Here is a 27331-nt window from a genome sequence, read left to right as displayed (position 1 = left end):
AAAAGTACATTCCCAGGAGCTCAGTAGGTGGTTACTATCCTTTTTTTCTTTGTTTCAACATATTTTTTTAAGGCAGATCGGGAAAGAAAAGCAAGTCCCAGTGACTGTCCCCCTCGTGGCCAGTCTGGCAAACCTTTACTTGCCTGAGTAAGGCTGTCCAGTGTTGGCTGGGATCTGTGTCTTTATTGCATGCAAACCAGATGAATGGGTTGCCCATTGCTTCCCAGTTATGAAACCCTGCTTTCATTTGCTTAAACTTCAGATATCTTCAGGCTGGTAGCCATGACCAAGTCAAAGTGTCTTGTTTCTTATTCAACAAAACGGTGTATGCATATGTGGTTACGCAAAACTCAATTTGGCTTACTCGTTTCATCATGTTATGTTGCAAAAAATCAGTATATTGAGTCCTATCTATTATTGAGGAATTAAAATATTCTAACATTCAGACAGTATTATTTCAGAAATGCATGCATCTGCATTAACAGAGCAAAGGAATAAAAAGGGATGATGTGCAATATATTGTAACTCTCTCATTGATTTAAGATCAAAATGCCAGTAAGAAGGAGTAGACTGAAAGAAAATTATGTATATGTTTATTTCAAACACATGCGAAAATAAAATATTGTATCATCCACCGCTGCTGATTGTATTTACAAGAGGGCAGATGAGCTGTCTTGCCTATGAAGAAATCAAAGATAAAGTGCAGAATTAAAACAAACAGAAACAGCCCACTGATTTTGAATGCCTCTGTTCTGAATGCCTCTTTTTAAGATATGTATGAGGACGTGACTTTTCAGCAGATCGAGATACTCATTGTATTCTGAAAGCCTTTTCTTTCCTTCAGGGCTAAAATGGCTAACCAAAACTGGAGATGTGAAAAACTCTAGTCACACTTGAGTCCAGGCCATGATAAGTAAAGTATATATGAGATGAAGGTTGCAGAAATGCAGACTTACGGATGGCTTTTCTTTGTACCCTGATGTCAGGTCTCAGGGAGGAAAAAAAATACAAACCTCAATATTATCATGGTCAGAAACACTTTATGAGAGGCAGAAGTCAGATCACAGGGGTTTTGTTTTAGTCATCTTGAAGTGTATTTGCTTATATGAAGTTTAGTGATGGTTGTGTAACTAGCAACTTTATTACACTTGTGGTTTTATTATAGTCAACCTGTTTTATAGCTTGCTGTATCTTGCAGTGTCGTAGTATCACAAATTATATTTAAATCCTTTGACCTCCTTCCTGTTTCATTTTCTCCGTATGGTCGCACATATGCTCTCCTCTTTTTGTCTCCTGTCCCCAAATTTTCCTTGGAGCCTGCACCACGACACGTGCATGCTCTCCTGCTTTCTGGGACACGGAGGATCCTTCCTGGCTTCACGGCCACCCGTTCGGATGGGTCGCCCCTGCTTTGCTAGAAAGCAGCCCTGCACTGCTCGCCCCTCTTCTACGTGTTCTCTCAGCCATATTATTGGATGTAGCATCATAGTCGTATCCCTCATCTTCTTCAAGTGCGCTGCTCTGTCTCCATTTATCTTGTACGAAATGGCTGAAGCCCTGCCAGGGTAACACGGCCTGTTGTTTCCCAGAAATTGCTTACCTGTCTGTCAAGGGAAGCTGCTTAGAGCTCCTGACTAGAAATCAGGATAAGCACTCTGCAGATCCCTCTCTCTCCCTTACGTGGAAAAAAAAAATGGAGAAAAGGCTGCCCTTGTTTAGCCCAAGTAACAAGCCCTTATCCTCCTCAGCCACCTTGCAGCCTTTTTTTTCGCTGGACTGATAAAAATAGGTAGCACTGTTGAATATAAATAATAGACTCATACAAATGAACACTGTGTAGATGGTAGCAAGTAAAGTTTGGAGACACAGAAAGTTTACTATCTCCCAAAGATAGCATTCCCTAGAAATAGTAATCCAATGTTCTGGAAATAGTAGCCTGATGGTTTTTCTCTCAAGATACAGCAAAGGAGTACTTTGGTAATGAATTAGTTGCACAGAGCCCGAGATGAGACTGCTCTCACACCGCGTCTCACAAACCCGCAGAAAGGCCGGGCACAGAAATATGCTGAAACCCACAGGAAACGTCTGCTGCACCATCACATGCGGTCAGTCAGGCATACTGTGCTTTAACGAGCACAGACAAAACAAGCTTTGGTGAAAATGTCACAGTCTAAACACGGGTAGCAAAACACAGGCTAATACAGTCCAAGCTCAGTGGGAAACACCATGGGAAAAGATTTAGAAACCTTCTTCTGGCGATCTTGCCGAGGTGAAGAGCTATGAGCGCTTTCAGCGTCACCCAGTAGCAATAGCACCGCACACCCAGGCGGGAGGAGCGACTGGCTTCTTATTAATATCACAGTACTTCTCATTTCCAGTAGCATTCTATAAAAGCAGTACCCTATTTACAGCTTTCATTTCACATTAATGAAGTGGAATACTGATGTTAGCTAATCAGCGCTAGCAGTATGATGCAAGCACGCGGAGCGGCGGTGGTGGCAATCATCTTAGCCCAGTTGCCAGGATAAAAATAACCCCCGCCAGCCCTGGGAAGCGGCAGCTCCCCAGCTGCCGGGGAGCACAGCCCAGGACGCCACGGCTCTGCACTGCCCTGGCTCCCACCTTCTCCCACAGCCCACCTGGAGCAAGAAAAGAAACGCTTCTGTTATCCCTGTCCATCCCCTTTGCTGCCTCTCTTCCCAACCCCTGAATGTGAGCGTGAGTTTTTGTACTTGCACTTGGATCTGGACTCAGATTTCCTCAGAAAACCAAATGGACATAGATTGCCAAATATGCTTGTATAATTCAGAGGTGTTTTTTTTTTTCTCTTCATGGCACTTTGTGAGCTTAATTTAATCCCTGTCATTCTTTATATGTGGGTAAATGTCATCTACTTCATTTCATGAATGAATTAACACAGCCATGCAGAATCTGCCTCTCCCGCACTGCTCACTTGGAAGGGGGAAGGGATTAGTAAATGTGTGTGACACCCTCAAGTTGCTAAACCCCAGCCAGGGTTACAGATGCCCAGAAATAGGTCTCGTTTGCACCCTGGTGTAAGGTACTTGAAAGACTCCACCAGCTCCGTACCTTGTAATGGCCCCAATCAGCCCTCCTTCTCCTTATTGTCAACCCTAAATATATTACTTTCATACCACGAGTCTCTTACTGCACCTGACAAGGGAGGAGCTCCTTTAAAAATAGCTGTGCTTTTAGTGGTGGGGAGAATATAAATAATCCCAGAATTTTCTTCCTTTTTTGATACTTCCTTAAGCATGTCAGAAAGCAGAGGTCTTTTGGCAAGGTGCAAGTTTGAGATAGTACAGAGGTTCTTGGTATGTAGAAGATAGCATTTTTAATCCCGGGTATGTGGACAAAGAGGTGCATGCATAGCAATACAGAGTGGCGCGGAAAGTGTGCGTGAGTGTCTGGGCATCTTGTTACATGATATTTTTAATACAGTCAGGAATTAAATTAATAGTTCTATGTGCTTATTTTAAAGCTTTCACGGCATGAAAAGAAGCGTAGTTCATTGCAAAAGGAAATGAGGAAGAATTTATTCTTAAATAGAAATCACTGCGGCCACGTCCTCTTTTTCATGAATTCACACAATGGGTTGGATTAGTCTCCGGCTGAGGCGTGTGTGTGTGTGTGTGTGTTGGCAGAGCTGCGCTTTGAAACTTTTCTCTCTGCCTGAGACTGCTCAGTGCTAGCGGGGCTTCATTTTCATGTGCAATAAGTTCACCTGTTTCTAGGGTATTGTGGTTTGTTGGGGTTTTTTTTTTCTTAAGTGGTAACGTACATTTCTCAGTTCTCTAATCCAGAGATACTCAGCTTGTCAGTGCTTTATAAAAATAGTCCAGGAGGGCACCCTGCCAGCTGGAGTCACAGCCTGGGGCGCAGGAGAAGCGGCACGGGAGTTAGCTCCCGACTTTCCAGCAGAATTCCCCCTGCCTGAAGAAAGCTCGCGTGGGATTTCTAGGTCTACGTGGCAGCCGAGGAGCTCCGTTCTCACAGGGTGTCAGCAGAAAAAAAAATAGGCCGTTGCGGGCAATTCCCGGCTCCTCCGTACCTGCCTGTCCCCCGGTCCCTCAGATGGAAAATGGAGGACGTTGTTTGTTTTCCCCACTGTTTGTCACTCCAGGTTATTTACATTGTAGGCCCCACAGGCCTAGAATAAGCCTTCTACTTATGTATAACTCCTGCCAAATTAGGGCCCAGGGACCTTGGAGGCCTCTAGCTGCTAATATAACACAAATAATAATGGGACTCACGGTACCTGACAGGTTTTTGTCCCCTCCTTTCCTTTCCTCTCAGCCCAAAGTAACCCTTTCCGAGAAGACTGTGTTTGGGCTTTGCAGCCATTCGTTCCGTATCGCTTAGTCCTACAGAGTCTGAATTGCCTGCAAGAGCTGGAAGGGGACAGTGCTCGTGACAAATCGATTTGCTGACCTCTGAAATAATTAAGCAAGTAACGCCAGGCTTCAGTCCTATTTTAAACAAGCAGCGTGCTATTCGTTTTTGCGTTTCTCTGCCTGCAGTGAATGGGTGTCTCTGAACAAAAGAGGCAGAGTGATCGAGGAACTTTTTTTTAAGGAAATGACTCCTAAGAAAATTAGCCTTTTCCCCTACATCTCTGTGTCTTTGCATACCTCTCCTTTTTCTCCCCGTTTTTTTTTGGTTCTTTGTTCTTTGCTCTTCCCTGAGGAAGGTAGAGATGATAAAATTTTCTATTTTCGTTTAGCTTTCCAGATGATCTTTGTGTACTTTACCAGACTGCAGCATAGAAAACAAAGCCCCGTTTATTGCCTAACAGCATATATGTGTTTTATGATTAATGTGATGTGTTTGTAATACATGTGACTGATAATAGATAGGGAGATCAAAGTCTTCTGTGAATTGACAGCAGCACTATAAACAAGGTGAAAGGGTTGCAGGTGTTTCCCACACGGGTGTTACACAAAAACATATGGCCCTTTGCCACGATGTACTGCGGGCGCGCTCCATCGTTTCCTGCGCAGCAAGACAACGTTGCTGTGAGATTTGCTCAGAGAGCAGGTCCGAGGCTCAGGACCTGGGGGATGCTGTCGGCCGCAGATGACCATGCAGTGTGACCAGAGCGATCTTGGGGGCATAGAAAGGATAATGCTAAATTGGTTCTTCAAATTAAAATTAGCTGATTGATTTGCGACACTGCCTGAGAACAGAAATCTGCGTTCCCGGGGAGGGGGCAGTCCCTGGCGAACGTTGGAAAGGAAGATGGTGTGCTTGGGTGTTGCAGGAGGGACGGGGCACTCCAACCTGCCTCTCGTCTCACTGCTCCTACCTCAGCTCATGGTTGGGCTCAGCAGCTCATCTCCCAGGCATCTCTTACCTCCATGGGGTAACTTCTGTGGCCATGGCCATGGCAGGTACTAGGTGTGTGTTGGGACACCTGGGCCACATCTCTACAGAAAGCAATGGTGGGGTACACACAAAACAGCAGAAATCATTGCGGGATTGCTGCTTATTCTTGCCGATAGAAGAAAAGATGCATTTACGAAATGACTAAACATTTGCCAAGAGGACCGCAACACCCTGGGTGAAACCTGAACACGAGGCAGAAGTCTCTGTCCCTTCCATTAATTGCCCTAAGAGTGGTGCTTGTCTGCTCTTGTGGACCAAACTGCTGCAGTTCAGTGTGTTGGGTGTTTGAAGCCTCTTAAGTTATTAAAACACTCTGAATGCAGATTGACTTCTTTTGCTCAATATAATAGAACGTAACCACCCCCTTAACCTGCGAGCCCTTTGGTAAACACACTGGAGGGCAGCCTGCCTTTTCTGTAACTTGTGGGAGTAAATCCATGCCCTCCATTGAACGCTGCTGAAAAACTTTTTGCCTGGTCCTCCTGGGAATGGTGCAGCACACGGCTGCCCACTTCTGCACCGGCAGCCCACTGGGGCGACGGCTCGTCGTCCACCCTTTCATCTGCTGGAGGAAGCTAACGCTGTCCTCATGCTGTTGATGTACTGGTACATCATGTCTCTCCTTGCAACGGAGCTAAAGTTGCTGGTCTAAAAATGTGGATTTTTTTCTCTATTTTGGAGGGCTGCAGTTTAAACTGGAATTTAGTAGAAATTGCCCTAATGGCATAATTTAAATAACTAAGGCCTCATCTACACTTGAAAATTACACTTATATGTGGGTCATGAAATTTATTTTTACCAGTATGGCGGCATTACAACAGATTCCCACGTGGACAGAGTTGCATCGCTCTGAGGACGCCATACTACATTCACGCGTTCTTGTTCCTGCGCAGGAGTGAGCTAGATAGTCATGAACATTTGTATTACATCCTGAATGCCCTACATGAAAATATTACAAAGGGTTGGGTCAGGCAGTGTAATGGTACTGTATCACTGTAGTTAAAGGTAGGACTTCTGTATGTGGACAAGCCCTGTGAAAAGATTAACCTAGAGAAAGTTAATAAAAAGTGCTGTCCTAAATTATTCATGAATCCATTTGTAATGCACTTGCCGGGAGGCTTTTGTTTTTCTCAAACTCTTATTTATTAAAATCTGACAAGAATATCGGGTTTTGTTCGATAATAAATCTAAGTCTGTGTGAGGCTGGTGATATCCTCATGTAGTAATACAGAATCAAAATGAAGTTACATGGCAGGGGTGAATATGTTATTTACTTGGGAAGAATAGATTATTGTTCAGGAGGATTTTATCTTTTACTTGCCATTTCAGAACAAGTAAAAAAAAAAAAAAAAATCTAGTTGGGAGATACCCTCTTGGTTTGTGACCGAGGGTCTTGATCCTGCAAAGGATTTTAAATATGTTAAAACTTAAGCATATTTCTGGTGGCTTTGCAGGTTCTGGACCTGTTTGCTAAATGAAATAGCTCAGATGATCTTGTTTCATACTTAGCTGTTCTTGTCCTTTTTCCTTGACTTCAGGGGAAGATCATGGAAGTCATGCTCCTAGCCTGTGGATTTTGATTTCCAAAGCATGTCCATACACACCTTCTTCTTCTTGTCTCCTGGAAAAGGTTAGAAAGATTATATACAGAAAGTAGGAGAATGGAAAAACGCCAGGGAGAGAGCTTTTACTGTTTGGGATACAACAAAAGATGGTAGTCTGTGTGTGCTTTACACCAGTCATTCCTTAAAAGCAGGCAGAACTTTGCTTAAAAAGCAATTTAAGATATTTTTTCAGTATTTTCAGTTTATTAATTTTAGGAGATTTTTTTCCCTTCTCTTCTTTCTCCTTCTCTGCCCTTATTTATAACTGGGTAAGGAAAGGAAAAACAGGTGCCTATAGATAGAAAATTAGAGAAGAGTAAATAAAAAAGAAAGAGCTTAGCTGTCGAAGCAGAACTGGGAGTTCGGGTGACTGGTCTGAGTTGGAGGATGATGAATAGATTTGTTTGCATAAACTTGGCTTGTGAGTCACTTTCTCATAAAAGCAGCTTGAGTAGGAGATGCTCCTGTCCCAAATTTTAGTCCTGAATTCTTTCAAGCACAAAGTGCACTGTGACATAAGGGCTCCAACTGTGAGTACTGTCCTGTTATTCCAGCGAACCGGAGCTGGAGCTCTGCAACTTCCCAAGTTTGAAATAAACTAGAAGCGTCTCTCGCGCACACACACACACGTGCCTTGCATGGTGTATCATGTGGTGCCTCTTGGTGGTCAGGGTTAAGCTGTCTGGGTAGACATAATCAGCTTCTGATTCAGATCTGGAATCTGACGTTAGGGATTTGGTCCCTATGAAAAGCTGTGTGTTGGAGGACCATTGGTCCCTAACCATTAAATGAGACAAGGAACTTGATAAACTTGGAGAGGGGAAGAGAAAAGCAAGGTGTGAGCGTGAGAGGTCAGTATTCATGGCTGATCACCCCGGCTAGGTTTGGAGCGGCACAAGTCTTCGCCTCGGGAACTTGCTTTGTCTCTCTAATGCCAGAGAAATTGTACAAAGTACACGTGGAAGGGGCAGGTAGGGCACTATCCTCTTTTGATCAAAGCACTCTTTAAAATGAGGCCTCAGCTCTTTCTTATGCATCTGTTGGGATTCTGAAAAGTTCGACCATTAACAGACACCTACTTCACTGTGGTTTAGCAAACTGGGAGAGGTGAAAAAGGTTTATTTTAATAGAATGTAGAACCTGTATCTAAGGTTCAAGTGGAGCCTGTGGGTTGGATTTGGGAAATAACAGTTCCCTCTTGAAACCCACCAGAGAAGAAAAGAAGATCTCTTCCTGAAGAAAATTATTTTCTTTTTCTTCTCTGCCATTTGTTTGTTATGAGTTTTGGTGGTACGGGGGTCAAGGTGGACTGTGAAACCCTGCTTTGGAATCAAGATATTTGTCTGACTTGTTTGCCCCCGGTGAAATCAGTGCTGCTGCAGCTTCATTGCCATGGGAACCTCCAGTTACTAAATTTAATTCAGCCCAGGGTTTGCTTGTCTGTTCTGTTGCTGCAGTGTAGACAGGTGATAAGCAATATATTGATACAAATATGTATCATACCAAAATGATTAGGCATCGATATTACCACGATATTGCAGCACCTGTGGTATTGCTCTTGTGTTCTGCTCTGAGCTGCCCGGCCTTCCTGTGCCTGCCTCCAGCCTCCTCTTCCTCTCTCCTGGCAGAGCAATGGCACTGCCGCCTGCGTAGTCTTTCTGGTCCAGCAAAGGTAGGGACTTCAGGCAACCTCTGCTTGCTGGTGGTACTCCTTCCTCCCCCTGCAGAGCAGCCGAGCACGGAGCACCCGTGGGCCTTGGGGGGAATGCTGCTGGAGAAGGGAGCGCTGCACCCCTAGGGGTTGTGGGGTTGGGGTGGGTCCCAGTACCTCTGCGGCATCCACAATGGTGTGAAGTCCCCCAAGGACAGACCTTGGCTCCAAAGATCAGATTAAACTGGAAGCGGGAGATAGAGGGTGTACGAGCAGCGAGTGAGAGACCTCTATCACCCAGTCTTCTTCTAGACTTTTATTAATTTCTTTATACTTGGTGGACCTTTTTTTTTTCTTCTTTCTTTCTTTTTTTTTTTCCCTCATTGGTGTTATGTAAGGTTCAGATGGTATCTGTTAGATGTTTATGTTCGTGGTGATGCAGAGCCCGGGTCTGAGATGCGCTCGGTTCCAGTGCTAGTAGAAGTGGAAGTCTGCCTTTGCTGCAGCCACGCTGCAGGGACTTCTGGAAAGGCTCGTTGTAGACAGGGCTTTGCCATGGAAAGACATTTCGTGTAGCTAACTGCAGGATAATCGATTTTGTAGGTCTTTCATGATTGTTTGGGTTTGTTTGGGTTACTAGTATTTTGCCCCTCTGTAGTTTGGTTTAGTGATACTACATCACTTTGTACAGAATTCACAGTGAGCATAGAGGGTGTAAACCTGCATGTTAAAATGTTGGCTGAGTATCAGTTAATCAGTAAAAGGTTTTAAGCTGTTTCCTTTAAATTCCAGGACGATGCATCTTAATTTGATAGTTGAGAGGGATAGGGAAAGATACTGATTTAGCCAAGGGAATATATTTTCTCTAATATTTGTTCATGGCAAGTGTTTTCAAGCCAACAGAGGTATTTCAGGGAAGGTGACGGTTCTCTGGTTGACGTCATCTGCTAAAATGACTCTCTACTTTCTTTCTTTGTAGGTACTACATTGGTCGCCAGATGTTTGTGGTAGTCTCCACACCAGAGATGATCAAGCAAATCTTAGTATCAGACTTCAGTAACTTCACGAACAGAACTGTAAGTAGATAGAAAGGTTGGCTTTGTGGATGGAGGTGGTAGTACTGTTAATCTGAGCTCAGACCAAAAGTGACTGCAAGGGAGCTGGAAATAGAGAAGGGGAAAAGATACAACATGGTTCAATGAAACTTGAAGGTATATAAACTCACTATATACATTTCAGCCAAAGACTCCTCTTACCAGGACACTCTGAGGATGAAAAAGAATGTCCTTAAAAGAGATACAATGCCCTTGTGACTGAGGCACCAGTCGGATGCTGAAGAGAGAGGCTTTCAATATCCAGTTTTGCCACTGACCTCCTGTGAAATCCTGGGAAAATCACTTACTAGCTCTCTTCCTTGTTCTCAACCAATAATATGGAGACAGTGTTATTTGCTTTCTCCCACCCATGGTCTGTTTTGTGTTTTTAGACTTTCTAAGGCAGGAGGAGGCTGCTTGGGACAGGGACATGCCTCCTGCAGCTAACGTGTGTGGCTTTGTCATACTTACCGCTCTGAAAATAACAAATAGCAAATGAATTTGGGGTTAGCAAGGACTTACACATATGCTGTTGGTTACTTATTTTACTTATCTATATACACATATATATTATAAAGCTTTTTTTTCAAGAACTGCTTAGAACAAATAATGAGGGGGGAATGGCCAGAGGGATAGTAAAGATTTCCAGCAGTTCCTCAGCATTTTACAAGGAAATACTGTCACTGTGACCGCACGTGGCCTCCGTGCCATCCATTCCCTGCTTCCTCCTGGCCCCTTTGTGTGCTCAAACCTGCTCGAATAAACTCAAAAGGGTTGTTTGTGCCCTCAGGGAAAATTTCATCTCTGATCAGCTGTCTATCTCCTCTGTCCCTCTGATCCTCTCTGCAAGCAGACAGTCTCTTTGCAGACTGCTTGTGTCCTTTCCTTGCTTCTTTTGGTACATGAGGTTCATCTTGTGACTACCTGTATCTTATTGAATAACCACTTGTACCACTCGCCCTCCGTTCTGCCTCACATCTCAATGGAAGAATCCCAGTGTGCAAGCTTCTTAGGCTGAAGTTGTGTGTAGCAACGGTCTTTTCCCTATTTTCTCTATATTTGAAGGAATTTCCCACCCCTTCCTTTCTTCCTCCCCCAAGCAGGAAACCCTATTTCTTCCTGTCTGTAACTTTCCCATGCTTTTCTCCTGTATATGTGGTAGGAATAGACTGTACCCACTATTCATAGCAGTAGCTGGTGCCCAAATAGCACCTCCCTGAAATTAGAGAGATTCCTTTGAGGGTGCATTCAGATATTCGTTCTGCTCTTAATTTTAGTCAGCCTTGTCATTTGAACATATCTGTCTGTGCATTGTCACCCTTCTTATTTGGTGAATTTTTTTCTTTCTCTCCAGGCTTTTATGGTCAGAGGTTTATCTCTCTTTCTTGTGGTTGTATATCCATCTGTCATGGTCTGTAACGTCTGTGTTCCTCTCTAAAATTCAGGTAGGTCAGGTCACTATAGCCAGTCTCTCTCTCTCCCGCCCCCCTTTTTTCCTTCATCAGGGATCTGTTAGATATAGCTGTCTGTGTAGGTGCATATCTTGCCCTTATCACTTGACTGTCCCCTGAACCATTTGTGGCTTTTCTGCACAACACCCTGCTGTATGGATGAGGAACTGAGGCACAGACTGAGTGACATCCCGCCACTAACCAGAAAGCCTGTGGCAGGTGAGAAAATTTAACTCCTAGCCCTCTCTTTAACAAAATGAACAGTTTCCCCCCTGTGCACTGTTGCTATTTCTGGCTTGCTTAATGCCCATGAGTCTAATTCAAATGAACTCACTTCATCTTATATGCTTTTATCTGCTTGTTCCATGGTCTTCTCACACAGCTGCAATCTCTGAGAGTTGTTGTTTCTCACTTTCCACTTTGTTCCCCCTGTTCCAGACATTGCTTTTCACTTATTGAAGACAAGCAGCCTTCTGTTTCCGGGTCCTTCCACATCTAACCTGGGGATCTTTTCCCCCACCCGAATTTTCACACTGGAAGCTGCATCTCCTCTTTAATTCACAATCAACTCTCTCGGTGAAGTGTTCGGCTATCCTGTACACATTATTTATTTTCTATATGAAAATAAATAATGCTGGATGGTATGTAATGAAGGCCAGTGGAATTTATTCAGATGTGATTTTGGTTGTATGTGAATAATGGTTGAAAGGTGAGAGTGAGAAAAGCACTTTCCAAGTAATAGAATTCTTTCTTCTCATATTGACTGAATAAATGCCATTTTAAGACTTTTAATAGGGTTGCTTCTGTTTGTATATTTTAAAATTACTCAAAGCAAGCTCCCCTACTTTAAGTGAGGGTTCTGTTTGCCAGTGGAGAATTCAAAATGCGGAATAGATCCCCTTACCTCATTTTACCCATTCCTTCCCCAAATGATCTACTGATGAGCGGTTATAGAATTGACTTTGGAGTCAGTGCTGTTCACAAAGCTAGGCTAATATCTTTCAGTCCAGACATGGCACACGCTTATTATTTCAACTCAAAGCCTTTTTTTAGCTTAAGAGTGTCAGTCTTTAAGGGTGAGAAGGATGGGAAAGGGGGTGAGACCACTGGGTTTGAACAGGCCTTGGGAAAACCCACCATGCTTTTCTTTTCTTCCCCACCTCCCCAAATGCATTTCCAAGATCAAGATTTGTACCTCATCCACCAGAGGTGAAATGTGATTTATCTAACCCAGAATGCCACAAAGAGAGATTATTCACCACACGTTAGCAGTCATAGCAATCATATGTTTAAAAAGTGTCACCAAGTTGCAGGCTGTGCAGGACTAATTCTAAAAGCTAAGTAGAAAACTAAGGGGTAGAAGAAGTTTATATTCCATGTCTATTTTGCTGTTCTTTCAATTAATCTTAATATATATATTAGGGTAAGAGACAATGGGAACTAGAACTTGTGAAGGGTTGCAAACAGTGGATGATGTACTTGATAGACAGAAGTGGATAAGGTGATGATTCAGTGAACTCCAAGCTTTTAATAAAAGCTGTCTATAATGTGGTGTCACGGTTTTGAGTGCTTATAAGGACAATGACCTTCATCTGGGATTGTGCTCTTGCTGGCTGCTTGCTGGGAAGTCATCAGAAGACCTTTACGGAATCAGGATGGTTTTAATCTGCTGAGAGGACTCTTTTGGAAGCATCTTGTGTCCTGTCTCCACATCCAGAGAACCTGGACCACTTGTACACTTCTCTCACATTGAACCTATCTGCTCACTCATTATATGGACAAAGTAGACTTTGCATGTGAACAGAAGCCAAACTCCTGTTCATTTTATGCAATTATGTTTCCCTTTGATACTATACGTTTCACATCTTTACTATGAATATCTTTCAAATACTGCTGTAAAAAGCCTTTTAGGTTCCCTTGCCCTCTTCTGTTGTTTCTGAGTTACTGATTAGTAATTCTTGTGAAAGAAGTATATGGTGACTGCAGATCAAATCTGCATTAATGTTCACTTCCTTTTAAAACAAGCAACCCAGTCTAGCACACAGGGTGTTATTCCCCTGCAGGCATGGGGTACATTTATTGTTAACTGTATAATCACAAGAAGGCAATAATGACATTTTACTTTCCCACTTAATTTTGACTTGATTAAGGTGAGCATTGTAGCCATTTAAAAACAAAAATGTGTGTTGACTGTAATGTACCTTCATACTTGAGGCATATGAAGCCTTTCCCCTATGTTTTTAATTATAGTTGAAGAAGAAAAGATGAAAATTAGCTTATAGACCTTCTGCCAAAAAACATGGAATTGATTTTAATTTAGGTTAACCATGGAAACCTCAGCCAGCATTCTAGGCAGGGCTGTGCTGCAGTAAATGATACCTTTTTCTCACAACTATGGTAAGTCATCTCTTGAATAGAAGTTTTCTTTTAAGAGCACTAAGACTGGTTTTAGCTGCATTACTGTGTTGTGAGTAAGATAGGTTTATGATGTTCGTTGCATTCTGCCAGGCAGGATAATGATACATAATCTGTTTTCAGATTGTTTTTAATTTCTGCATTGAAAATTGGGTTTTGAATTAGTACTTGAGAATCGTTAAACTGTACTTTTAAACATGTAGGAGCAGAATGTTAAGATGAAGCAATGTGAAGAAAGATATTACCTGGTACGTAATTTAAATGATTCAGAAGTTGTAGGCCAAAGCATTTGCTAAAAATGTGGATCAGTGAGCCCAAAGGCAAAGGTAAATACTGGCTAGTAAAGGTTTGTCAGGCTGCTGGAGTCAGTACTCTGCCAGGACCCATGTGGCTATCACAAGTGGAAACTAGTAGTTGATCCAGACCAAACCCTTAAATCTGCATGCCAACCAGCTGGAGGAGGGTGACATTTTAAAATACAAAAATCTACACCGATTCCAATAGCTGTAAGAAAACATGACTGTTTTCTCATCATGAGCTTTGCTGCTACAGTGGAAAAAGTAACAATGGATTAACAACAAATAATAATGAAGTGGTAAAAGTAAGAAAAAAAAGTAGCATGGGAGTTGATATAACATGGCAGTACAAATTCCTTGTATCCCTCTTGAAGGAAAAGACAGTTGCCTGAGCTGCTTTTCTTTTTGCTTCTGTCTGTCCTTCCCTTTCCCTTCCTCCTAGTTTATCTGTGTGGGACATGACTATTCTTTTCATGTGTAAAATTTGCCTGTTACACTAAGCTGTTGGCCTCATCTTTATTTTGCTAAATCTGTAAAGCTTCAGGCCTGCCTGTGGCATTAAACAAATAAAATACAGCCACCAAATAGGAAGGATTCTATTTTCTACATCTTGTTCAGCTGTGGTCCAGGAGGGCTGCCATACCCCTGCATCAGCTCTTCTTTCTGGTCTCTTGTTAGGGGACACAGTACTGGCAAGAAAAGTGTCGGTGTATATTGCTCTATCAAAAGGTCTATCCAAATTTGATACAAGATGCCCTCCAGAGGTCCCTTCCAACCTCAACTGTCCTGTAATTCTATGAATTTTGGGTCAGGCCCTCAGCCAGCATAGATCAGCATACTTCCATTAGCTTCAGATGACCCTACACCGACTGATAACGATTATGTGTCTCCGGAGCGGGGCTGGGATGCACAACTGGCTTCAAACAGCTGTGTGTGGTGCCTCAGGAGCTGACTCTGTGTGCGTGTGTGTGTGTTCTTGGCCTTTTGCAAGAAGTCACTCGCGTGTCTTGTGCAAGATCTTACTTGATGCCTTCTGCCTTGATTTTTAGAGTACAGGCAAGGCCTGTTCGCAGCAGCCCCACTTAATTCAATAAGCACTGGTAATTCAGTTGTGTATCCAAACCCACAGTCTGATCCAGCTTATGGGCTGGGCTGTTTCTTCAGTCCCTCTCTCACAAATATAGTTTATTGTTTTGAAAAGTAAACCCACTAACATATTCATTTGGAGACATGTCATGTAAAAATAGTTAAGGAATGAAAAGTTTTGTACTGTTGTCAAAAGACGCATATACATGCTGTCTTGACCCTGTACCCTTGGTTGTTTGGTTTAGAAATGTTTCTTTTCTTGAAATTAAACGTCCTAGAATTATTTCCGGTTGTGTCAATGCCATCATCATCATCCTTTCATGTGAATCTCTTAGTTTATTTCCAAATTGTTGTTGCAAAGTGCGATGAGCTCGGTTTGTAAACAGATGATGAGTGTGCTTTGTTAGAGGCTCACCTTCGCATGGGCGCGTAGTTGGAGCACTAGTGACGCACAGTATGACGGTGGGTAAGTCAATATTTGGAAAATGATTCAAACATATGAGAAAAAAAGGTGAAATACATATAATGAGATCTTCATTTTTCCACCCTTTAAAATAACTGTTCAGTGGGGTGGTTTAGGACACAAGTGATGTTCCAGTGTGTGCTAATAATTTGATTGTGATATTTAGTTTTAAAAACAAGCTGGGTTTTGTGGCAGCAGAGGGAAGGAATGTGCTTTACATTTGAGCCATATCTTATTATGGAAACTTCACAAAATGTGCCTCTTTGTACGTGCCATGGTGACATTTCAGTTCCTGATGCAGCCAAGCCATCACACCTGATGGCAGGCCGTGCCTTGAACATCCAGTTCTTTCTGATACAGAGCTGCGATGTTCTCTCCTCCCTCCCTCCCTCCCTCCCTCCCTCCCTTTGCAGGGCAAATTCAAGCAAGTGTCGATCCTGCCACATGTACAATAAGGCTCAGTCTCATTGAGCTGAGAATATTCAGTGCTTCCAAAAATCATTCTGTGCCTTACGAGGATAAGTGAAAAGGTGTCCAAGCAGTGAATTTATTAAGATTTACTTTTTTGCCTAGCAGTTTTCTCCAGCTGCTAGATCATAGTTGGTTTGAAATCTTGGCTGGTACAGCATCATTATAGAAAGGGAATTATGCTAGCAGGGAATGCGTTTGGCTGTAGAGCACTTAACTGTTTAATATTAATTTGTTTGACTGCATATTTGTGGGTGCTGTTGTACAGCCACGTGAGCCCAGATGCCTGAGTGATTTTCCAGTGCCAGTCCCCATCAGGGAGCTGAGCAAGGGCTCTTATCCTTGTTTTGACCTGATGGTTCTCACTGGGCTGTGCCGGAGTAGGAGCTCCTAGGCTCAACAACCATAATGATGTATCTGCTTTCTTTCCCCAGTGTGCCTCCAAGGCTGTCTTCTAGACATACTAGGATACCTTTCTAGCTTGGTCAATGTATATGTAACTATTTTGCCGCCGCCTTTACCTGGTAAAATAGCTTTTAAGTCTGGGTTTCTTTTTCCTTTCCTCTTTTTGCTTTCAGAGCTTGCTGGTTAATTTTTCTGAGCAATTAAATCCATTTTTGTTTAAATGTTTTAAAGTAGCAGTGCATATGCTTGCAATAGACACTTTAAAATTAAAATAATAAATATTGAGAGGGTCATTTCTTTCAGGCTGTGTATGTCTTTTTATGCATGCACAACAAATTGCCCCTTATTCCCCATATGCTGAAGCTAATAGCACAAAACTAATGTTGTTCACAACATTAGTTGATCATCACTGCTATTGACTGTAAAATTAATCAGACTTTAGCTTCAGTTAGCCTTAAAGAAAGACTTGACATATTAGTAGACTGTGTTCTGGGAACCACCTGATCCTCTGAATCCCAGTGAGATGAAGTCTGGTTTTGTGATTAGGGCTCTAGGTTGGGATTTAGGAGCTCTGAGCTCAGTTTTTGGCTTTGCTGCAGAATTCCTGTGTTCACAAGGGCAAATCATTTAGGAAGTGCTTTGTCACCTTAACAAATGTAAAAGAGTATGTTGGGAATTTCCAGATGAACATTATCGTTAGTGAATGTTAGTGCTTGAGAACTGATGGCAAAGGGTTGGTATTTGGTTTATCTGTTAATTCAGATAGTTGTGGTGGGAGGTTTTTTTGTTTGTTCTTGAAAGAAGCTTCAGAAATGGAGAGGAAAAAGTTTTATTGAAAAGCTTTTTTTTTTTCCCCTCCTTTTAAGTAACTTTCTATTTTGAAGTATTTAAAAAAGCCTAATGTAATAAAGTTAGTGTTAACAGAGTCAATTAAATGTATTTTGAGGATTATCTTCGCTCAAGTTTGTCATTTTTATTTGTAATTCTAATTCAGAACAGGCAACCAAGTGAAATCTCTGTCCTGCAAAGCGGGAAAGCTCATTTGTACTTACCTTGAACACCTGGCATGTGCCTCTGCTGACTACTATTCACAAAAAGATGTTAGCATTTACTTACTTCTATGCACATTCTTATGTCTCATTCAATTCAGTGGGCCATGAGTGTATATTTACCTAAGTATGTTTATTAATAGTCTCTCCAGAATGGGGATGTTCCCTTAAATAGGAGCCTTTGTTTTTCTGTGCCTCGCATGGTAAAAAGGGCGAACACAGTCTCTTCTCACACGTTTCAGTATTTGATAAAGGCTTCTGAGCGTTTAGGAAGATATCGATAACAATAGTTCGGAGTGCCACAGAACAGCTTACAAGCAATCAATCTAAAACTGCTGACTATAGTTAAGTCCAATTAGTTTGAGGATGGTCTGGTTGACTGACTTGGAAAGACCCTCTGTTAAAGAGTAGAACCTCTAACTGACATTTTACTTCCTTTGAGTGGTTACTTAGATGGTTTGCTGTTTGAGGAAGGTTTTCTGTGTTGTTGTGGCTGGAGGGAGCTCTCCTGCAAGAGGTCAGAATATCCCCAGCAGTGGTGGACAGACCGTAGTTGGTTTGGAGAAAGAAAGCCACATTTCTTGTAAGGGTGCTATTTTAACCGGCTGATATATTGTTGTCCAGGTAGGTCACGTGAATTTGTTTGCTTGAGATTTATGAATCTCTAATTGAGTAAGCAAACACTAATATTTGTCACATTTCCAGGTAAGATAGCAAATAAAACCAGCTGATCCCTCCTGTATGAAGGGCTAGCAGTGATGGTGGAAACAGATGGGTTACACACAGATGGAATACAAAATAAAAACTTTCCACTTTTTCTCTTTTCCAGACATGGGTTTTCTGTTTTCAGATGCTATGGGCCATAAACCTTGGCAATATAAAAGCAATGCAATTGACTGTAAGGAGGCTAGAAGGCTTAAAAACAAGTTTCCTCTTCCCTTGCCCCCCATCAAGACATGATGAATCAGTAGGTTGAGACCACGGCTGATGTTGAGATGCACAGTCATCTTATCTTTTACAGGATTTATTATGAAGTGAGTTATTTTTCAGCATGGGTCTAAGTGTTTGAATCTATCCCTGAGTCTTTCTCTGGTTTATTAATGGGCTGCAGTGCTGCCATCACCATGGTATCCTGCTACCTCTTCCCCTGTGAAGGCTGCAAAACCGCGTGTTGATGAAATTTACATTTTTAATTCTCCACTCTCCAGGCCTATACGTGTAAAAATGGTTTGCAAAACCATGGGGGAACGCAAATACAAGGACAATCTGGTATCGAGAAATGAGTTAGGGTTGCTGTGTTTTTTTGTTTGTTTTTAATGCTCTTTCTTTATGCCATTATACTGCAGCCATCGTTGGTTCAATACCTGCTCCTAGGTAGACACCAGAACACCAGATGCATTACGTACTTTACAGCACTAATGATAGCGGCTGATAATGTGTGCAAATCTCCCTTTCACTGATTGTTCAAGGCAGTTAAGAAATACTGAATACAGCTGTACATAATTACGCTTCTTTTGAAACTAAACCAGCCTGTGAAATTTCTGTTCCTGGAAAAATGGTCAAAATTAGTCAATAACAAAAAGAAAACAAACAAACAACAAAAACCCAAACCCTTTGCATGTACTTAGTTAATGGTATATTGTGACATTCTGTTTCTTAGACACAAGGCTTCCCTGCCAACTCTATTGAGACTTAAAGGGGGGAAAAAAATGCTGCATAATGAAACACCAAAAAGGTGGGTTTGCTGCAGGTGTAGGAAGATGCTGATTTGACAATATTCTGTGCATATGCACTTGTTTATATGAGAAGGAGTTTGTGTAGGACTAAGTATATATGTCTTAGTGTGTTGCAGGTATGTGAAGGGGCATTCCCTCTTTCTACTCCCTCCCTGTTTCTTTCACATGTTTCTTTGAGGTACTGTAAGATCAACCTTTGAAATTATTTTTTTGGCTTGTTTATCCTCACCTTTTTTTTTTTTCCCTCTATCATTCTGCAAAATTTCCTTTTCTAAACGACTGAAGAAAACAAGAGCAGAGTTTTATTAGGTTTTGCCTTCCCTTCCCCCAGTTTTTCTCCTGTTGAAACTTGCCAATCACTTTTAAAGCCTACACTGGGCTTTTCTGCAGCACAGGAGATATCATAAAGGCTTTAAACCCACTAATGAGGGAAATGTGCGCTGCTTGAAGGCTCCTGCAATATTAACTACATCCAATTATGTTAGGTAAACGTATGAGTATAGTCAAAACAGGATGAAAGCATATCTTTCTATTCAGGCCAAAAGCAGTCTTCTGAGCCAATCTTTCATCAAACTTACATTGGCTATTTATTTACTGGTTTTGCAGCACTTTTTTTTTTACACTGCAACGCTGAAGACAAACAACACTTATAGACAGGAAAGGACTATCTATTCCCAGGGCTCTGTTCCTTATTTAAAGAACACATTTTATTTCTGGATAAAATATGTGAAATCTTAAGGCTGATAAATATTTTTTTCCTGTTTAAATATAGTATTGCTTCCTTATCTAATCCTGTCCTTAGCTGACTGTGTTATGAGTAGGTGTGATACACGTGGAGTGGAGGTGCAGGTCATGCTGGTCTTTGCTGGTCCTGACCTTTGATTTCTGTTGGTTTGTTGTTTTTTAAAGGGAGGTTCAACTTATCCTACTTCTTTACGCATATGCTGTGAGGATATTTTTTCTGAAGCTTATTCAGTCTAATAGCACAGGTTTTCAACAGTCCTTCATTTCTGACTTCTTAAACTGTTATTTGTCAGTAGCAGATTGGCTGTTTTGTTTACAGTTTTCTCCCTTTTTCCTGCTCTTGACATATAGTAGAGTGTCATGTCCTTTGATTCCTGCCTTTCCCAGTCTGCTTTTGTTAGGAGAAGAGTAGTTAGTTCGTGACTTGTTCGAGAATTGATATAGGCTCAGATCACAACATTCAGTTGGCCTTTTTATATACTTGAGCAATCAGAGTTCAGACCCAGTACTTTGCTTTGTTTTCATGTCTTTGTCCACATTTGGAGATAACTCACCTGCTCATGAACAAAAAGTCCTTTTGAAGCATCTGGTGGCAGAGGAACCCGTTCAGGTCTATGCAAGTGATGTTTCACAGCACAGAGAAGTCATTTACAGGTACATACCCAGAAGCCTAGAAGTTCAGCACTGAGCATTGGAGCAGATGTGACATGGCAACATATGATAGTTTGAATGGTTGTCATGTATCATGCCTAAGATCTGTGTAGCCTAGCTGAATGTCCTCTTTCAAAGGTGGCCGGCAGCAGAAGTCAAAAGACTAGCGTAATAGCAAGACAGACAGTGACAGTAATCTTCCTTCTGGCTTATCTGCCCAGCCTCCAGCAACCAGTGCTGTGGTGACTTTCAATGCCAGAGGTTGCATCTGGGCATCATTTCTCCTAATGTCTCCATTGGCTACAGATCAGTTTCCCCCCACCACTTTTGAATCCTTTCTATTAACTATTACGCAAGCAGGTGACTTTTTTTCATGGATGAGCTTTTTGTTTCGAATGTGATAGAAGTTATATTTGAGGGCGTGTGTGTGTGCAAGTGAAGTTCATTCCTCTTCAGTGAGAGCTAATGTGATGCACGCAGGCATTATTATACTAATCCTTGCAAGCCTCTGCTCTTCATTTTAAGTCTTTTAAAAGTAGTATCGTCATCTCAAAAATAGTGGGAATAATTCTCTCTTCAGTCATTCATTCAGATAGCTTAATCCATTTACCTGCCTTTATGTTTATATTTGAACTTAAACATATGAAAGGTTTTTTTCCTTTCCTTTTTTTTTTTCCCCTAATCTAATGATAATATTCTTATCTAGCACAATGCTAACAACCTTTTGTTAAGATGTCTTAGCTGGACTTACCATTCCCACAGCAAGGCCTACAGAATGGATCATGTGAGCATTCCTCACCTGGTTCAGCTCAGAAGCTAATCCATCTTAGTTTATGTATCAGTGTGGACTTTTTCAAAACTATGCAGGCTGACTTGGCACTGAAGCAGATGATGAGTGCTCACACGGGCTCTCCACCAGCTCCATTTCAATGGTGGTAATCTCCAATAGACGAGGGGTGGCGAACAGCTGATGGGGTAGTAGCATCTTAAATTGATGCAGCTGTTTTTGTAGTGGTTCTCTGACCAGAGCCTGGAAAGTTGTCTTCTGATCTTTACAAAATTATCTAGCAATTAACTCCAGTAGATTTGTTCTAAGCAAAAATTTTTGCAATCCTGTTTTGTTGCTTGTGATCGTACACTATGTAATGTTCATTCTGCAAGAGTAAAACCTCCATGGGAAAGGATGTTGAGAGACGATGCGCTCCTTACCACTGACAGTGTGTTGCGGCTATAAATCTTACAGATCATAAGTGAAAAATGAGTCGGCAGGTCTTATTTTAGTCTCTAGTGAGAATTCTTCTTTGTTTATATAGCAACCACATATCTTGGCACCGTTTGTTGTAAATAGTTGATAGCAAATAGTTGGCTGGTCTGGGAACACGCTGCAGTGTGTTATGCAGGTGCAGGGGAAGCGCTGCACTGTACACGCGATGCTCCCGACCACGACCAAGGAAAGATGCAGAGCCCTTGCCAGTGCTGCTGACTTTTCGTCAGCGTTAAATTCCCCACACTTAAAAGAAAAAGGAAGGAGGAAGAGGGGTGCAAAATTCAAGTCTTCACACTGCATGGCTTGCTGCCAGCTTTCCAGCGTAAGGAGTGCTCCCTACTTTGAGCACACCTGGCCACTGCTCATTTTCATGTTGATTCACCTGTTTCTGAAGGCTGGGTGATGGCTAGAGGAGGCTCCGTTTAGCCCCACAGACACATATGCAGCAACAGATATATGCACGGATCAGGAAACAGCTATCCCACAGCAAAAGAAAAGGATTGTTGATCATTGTTAATTATTTACTCCTGCCAGTCTCCTCTCACTGGTGTTAAGCAATAGAAACTAAAATAACTACATTCTTTACTGAAATAATGTCCCAATCTTCTTTTCCTTTCATGCTTAATCTTGCAGAAAAAGGTTTGGGGAAATAAGTAGTAAAAACAAGAACAATCTTGCACTGTTGTCCTCTGGTAGATTAATTGTAAGTTAAAGATACACAAGCTACTCTTTTTTTTCCCTTTTCAAGGCAATTGCAAAGGACAGTTTCCCCATTTCCCTTTCCATTTTAAGTATGCGCATTTAGATGAAGCTAAAACTGCACTCTTGCACTTTTTATGCAGCTTTCCTAAAATAATTCTGAATAATTTAACAATGGCTCAGAAACATTCCAGTTTAACCAGTCGTTGACCTTCAGTCAAGTTTTAATGTCATCAGGATTATACTGGTATTTCATCAGTTCCAAAGAAGCTGTATAGTAGCAGAGGCAGTGGTGATATCTATAATTAAAGTTGCCCAATGTCTTCCGTTACAATGTTTACCTTTCAGTAGATTATCAAACTTTAACTACTTCAATTAATATTTTCCTTTTAGAATTTTTCAGTCAAAATGGTCTTGCTATTTCAGAGAAGAAGCCTAGGGAAAGGATAGGGTTATTTATCCATTGTGGGGAAAAATAAACCCAAAGTCTTTTTCTTTGACTTTGGCTTTGTTCCCTCTAGTATAAGGGCTGGATATAAAAACCACTTTAAAATCTGACCAAACTGCTTAAGTTTATAAGCCCCTGAAGAATCTCGGTAAACACAGACTGAACAAAAATTATTAAAGAACAAGGAAACTCACTTGCTAGTATCGCTCTCTGGTGACAGGGCTCTACAGTTCACTAACAACTTCTACAAGTTGTCATGTGAGCTTTATGTCTAAAGGTAGAGAATCCTGAGTTTGTGACTATTCATTTCACATGCAAGATTTTTTTAATATGTAATATTAAAACCTTTCAGGACATTATTTTCTTTATAAATGTTACATTTGCAAAATCAAATAGAGCTCCTGTGGGAAAAAGTAGTATAGGATAACATAACTAACAAATTGGACCCGTTTTTGCATGTGCTTGGATACAAAGGCTGCACTCAGTCTAAGATTTTCAAACCTTTTAATGCTTTATTTTGCTCTCTTAATTTCCTCTTAATATAATAATTGTAATCGACTGCAATAAGAATAGATGGCATGCTATGTTACCAGCATCAAGAATTTAAAAAAAATATATACCTTACATGGGCCTTAATGTTTTCTGAGATTTGGTTAGGAAATGTGTGGAAGAGAGAAGTTTCATGTTGTGGCTGATTTTGAAGAGTCAAAAGCCGAAATAAAAAGTTGATTAGAATATTTTGTTTCAGTTACAGCTTCTAGTGTAAAGTCAAAGTTGTTTCAATTTGCAAAGTAAAGTTATTTTGTTCCAAAAACATATATAACAAGATATTTTGTTGGAACTTTTCTCCATTTTTTCTTCCAGAAAGCCTGGAAAACCAAATTGATTTTGCAGTATTTCCAGTTTCTCTCAACCATGCGGCTTTATTTAAGCTTCTCTAACCAGCTCTGGTTTTATTTTGTTTAATGTTCGATTTGAGTTTTTAGAGGGCACGCCCCCTTCCTAATTGGTGTTTCACCATGTCAGATTAGACGTTCTCTGGATGCCCTGGCTGCTGGATGGTACAGCCTTGGTTTTTCCCTCCTCTGTGGTCAAGTGGGGCAGCTCTCATTTCCTCACTTTTTTTCAGCTGTTCCCTTGGCGCTCCTGGTAGCTTTTATATTATATTGGCAGTGCACAGTCAGTTTTGGCTGTAAGAACTTAGGCTGGTCCCAGGGTTAAGATTTATTCTAAGTAAAAATTTCAGCAGGGTTTTAGACATGTTGCAGAGGTTTATTTTTTCAATTTCAAGTTCCCTTTTTTTTTTATCAGGCTGTTGGATGCTGGGGGGACTGAGCACTGACCTCAGATGTGGGGGAAGCAGCTGTGCAGATGCGAAATGAGTTCTTGTGATGAGGGAGCGCGTGCTGCAATGGCCAGCACTGATGGTTGGGAACTACAACCCCTTCTTTTCTCCTTCTCCCACCCACCAGTAAAGCTGGGCTTGGAAGTGCAGACACCGATAACTTGCAAAAATGCTAGGTGCGTGCAATCAAGTGTGATGTGCGCGCTGAGTAATGGGTGCAGCCTGGCAATTTCACTGGATGTGTGGTCTTCTAGAGGGTGAGTCCTCTTTTCTCCTTCAAATGGGAAGTCCCAGAGGGCAGGACTATGGCAACCTCCACTCCAGTTCCCCGTTGTCTTTCCGTGTGCGCCTGGCTGTTGTGGGGTTAAAGCTCAGTGAAAGGTTGCAGGTGTTTCATTCTCACAGCTGGCACACGCTCCTTCCCTGGGCGCTCGATAAAAGAGAATCTAAATCCCAAATACTGCTCTGTCCTAGTGTGCATTTGCTGAGCTTCCAGCTTGTCTACACCTGAAATGCTAGCGCTGGCTTTTTGGGAAACATAATGGGGGGAGAATTCAGGATCTGACCCATCCCTCTAGTTCCATGTTACGGTGACAACGCAGTAAAACTGAAGCAATGGGGTGGTGAAACCAAGGCCCTCCAAACGCTGTGTCGCCTGAAGGAGAATTGTTTTGCAAGAAAGGGATCGGTGAGCTCTGGGGCGAGGGCGCCAGTCTGCGGGGTTTTTGGCTGTTTTTAAATTTTATCTTATCCTAGAACTCTTAAGATGACAGGATATGGTGATGTGCTTCACGCTTCATAATCCGCACTGCTTGCTATTACAAGCCTAATATGTTTGAGAATGCAAAAGAAGCTGATACTGTTAATTTATTTTGAACAAGGTACTTGCTGATACTCAGAGGAGCATTTTAGCTGCTCTCCTGGAAGAAATCAAATAAGAGCGATGTGAGGAACAGTCTGGTTACAGGTTGTTTGGGAAGTGAGGCTGTTTCACTGAAATTGCGAGCTCCAGGGAACTCATGATAAGTCCTGTAATATTATCTGTACGCAATAGGACTTTATCTTATGACAAACACTTAATTCTCAATGTGCTCAAATTAATTTGTGAGAGTCAAATGAACAAACGCTATTTCATATAAGCATTATAAGCATGTTTTGACATGCTTTGATAAATTGGGATTTTTTTTTTTTACTTGATTGAAACCAGACAAATAACCACAAATATGAAATCTTGGAAGATAAAATCCTGAAAGTGTGCTATGCAACTACTTACAAAGTTTTATAGCCTAGTTCTTCTTGAGGGACAAATAAATGAGGAACGCAAGCAGCTACTACGATCAGGAAAATGCATTAGTGTTTTGACAGATAGATGTGGAGATCTTAATACATGAAGTTTGTTTTTTTCCCTGATGTGTAAATATACACTTAATGTAATTAGAAACAATTGTGAAGTAGCAGGCAGGGGATTCAAATTCTTCAGTTAAGCGGATATTGCAAATGTGATTTGTTGACAGCTTGTCATGCTGCCATTACAGCTGACCTGGAGTTTTCTTTCTGAATGACTATTCAAAGGAAAACTAACATAAAAAGAGACATACTTGGCCAGGGAGTGCTCTATCTCTGACTAGCAGCAGATGCTTAGAGAAAGAGCAGAACAGGGCAAGGGCAGAGTGGTATTTCCTATAGAAGAGCCCCCTAACGTCTGACTGTCCATGGCTTTTGGACTTCCTGAGCTGGAGGTTACATCCACGTTTTTAATTTTTAATAGCCCTTTTCTTCCAGTAGTTTGATTTAAATAGTATCTTGAACCCATTTGTATTTTTGAAAACCATGAGGAGTCTTCACAAGCAAACTTTTATTTTCTTTGTTTGACGTTGTTTTCAAATTTCCATTTTGGCATTGTGGGGAAAAAAGGTGAAATACTTTTTCCTTGAGTTGTTTCACACGTACTGGAGATCATTGGTCTGAAGTACTGATTCCAAATGTTCTGTTTCAAATTAGATAAATGACAGTTTGAAATATATTTTGTTTATCAGGATGTTGTCACACAGGAAATGGGGTATTAGGCAACAACTTTAGGTGCTGCATGGGAACTTGGAAGACTGATAGAAACCCTTTAAAAAGACTCTCAGCTTTAGGTAAGAGTTTACTACTTACTCACTTATTTACTTTTAGTGTTTCTCAGTGCTTTGAGATTTTAAGCTAGACTGGCCTGTTTATAATTTTATTTCTATATTACAACATCTGAGTGAAAGAGGTCAAACCAAAATTGTTAATAAAATATGAAATACGTGAAAAAGTGACATTTTTAATATATACTCTGCTCTGAAGATAAGTTTTGCATACAAGTAATATTTTTAAACTAAGCCATTGGTAAATCTCCTCTTCACCTGACTAGTTTGCCTCTACTAGTAATCAGAAAGTCTTAAGCATTTAACCCCCATTTGAGGAGCTTAATTTGAAAATACCCTTGCTCAGCCGTATCTAGTGCTTGGAAGTGTCTTGAGTCCCTTGGAACTGGTGATTTCAACACCGACATTTCTCAGGCACCTGCAATTCTTTTTCTAAGTATCATCAAAAGCACTTTGATGCCAAAGTGCTTAGCAGTTTTGAGACCTACCTCGTGTTCAGCCTGGGAGACCTATGCACATGATGTTTCAAGAGGAGATAGACCTCACAGGTACCTTCGAAACTGGCTGGTGGTTCAGGCTCTGTAGAAAAAGTAGCAGCAGCAAACACGTTCCTTCGAGTCACAAGAGAAGTTGATGGAACTGGGCCTCTTCGATACAGTCCCCGGTGACAAGGGAAGCCGCCCAGAGTGCATGAAAAAGGCTTTCATACATTTTTTTCCTGGAAATCGTTCCAAGATGCTCGTCTCATCTCCCTGGTGAGTGCCCTACCTAGCAACCTATAGGTAATTCTAGGGGAAGATGCACTTGCAGCCTTATGTGTTGAAGCTACTCCACACTCCATGCAGTCTTTGGCATTCATGGTAGAGAAGTTAGTGAATCTCTGCAGGCTAATAGGGTAGTCATCTGGATCAGGGAGGCCAC

The 27331-nt window shown here is 41.5% G+C and overlaps 1 protein-coding gene across 7 annotated transcripts in view; it reads left to right on the top strand.

The window, feature by feature from the left end:
• Nucleotides 1-27331, top strand: part of TBXAS1 (thromboxane A synthase 1) — a 235350-nt gene that overhangs the window by 94145 nt on the left and 113874 nt on the right. For all 7 annotated transcript variants that reach the window (XM_075157658.1, XM_075157690.1, XM_075157666.1 and 4 more), the window contains exon 4: nucleotides 9641-9737. In XM_075157658.1, coding sequence (XP_075013759.1) covers nucleotides 9641-9737 — 97 coding nt within the window. The remainder of the gene's footprint in view (nucleotides 1-9640; nucleotides 9738-27331) is intronic.

Source organism: Calonectris borealis, chromosome 1 (genome assembly GCF_964195595.1).
Source record: "Calonectris borealis chromosome 1, bCalBor7.hap1.2, whole genome shotgun sequence".
Taxonomy (NCBI): Eukaryota; Metazoa; Chordata; class Aves; order Procellariiformes; family Procellariidae; genus Calonectris; species Calonectris borealis.
This window is presented reverse-complemented; position numbering and strand designations above follow the sequence as displayed.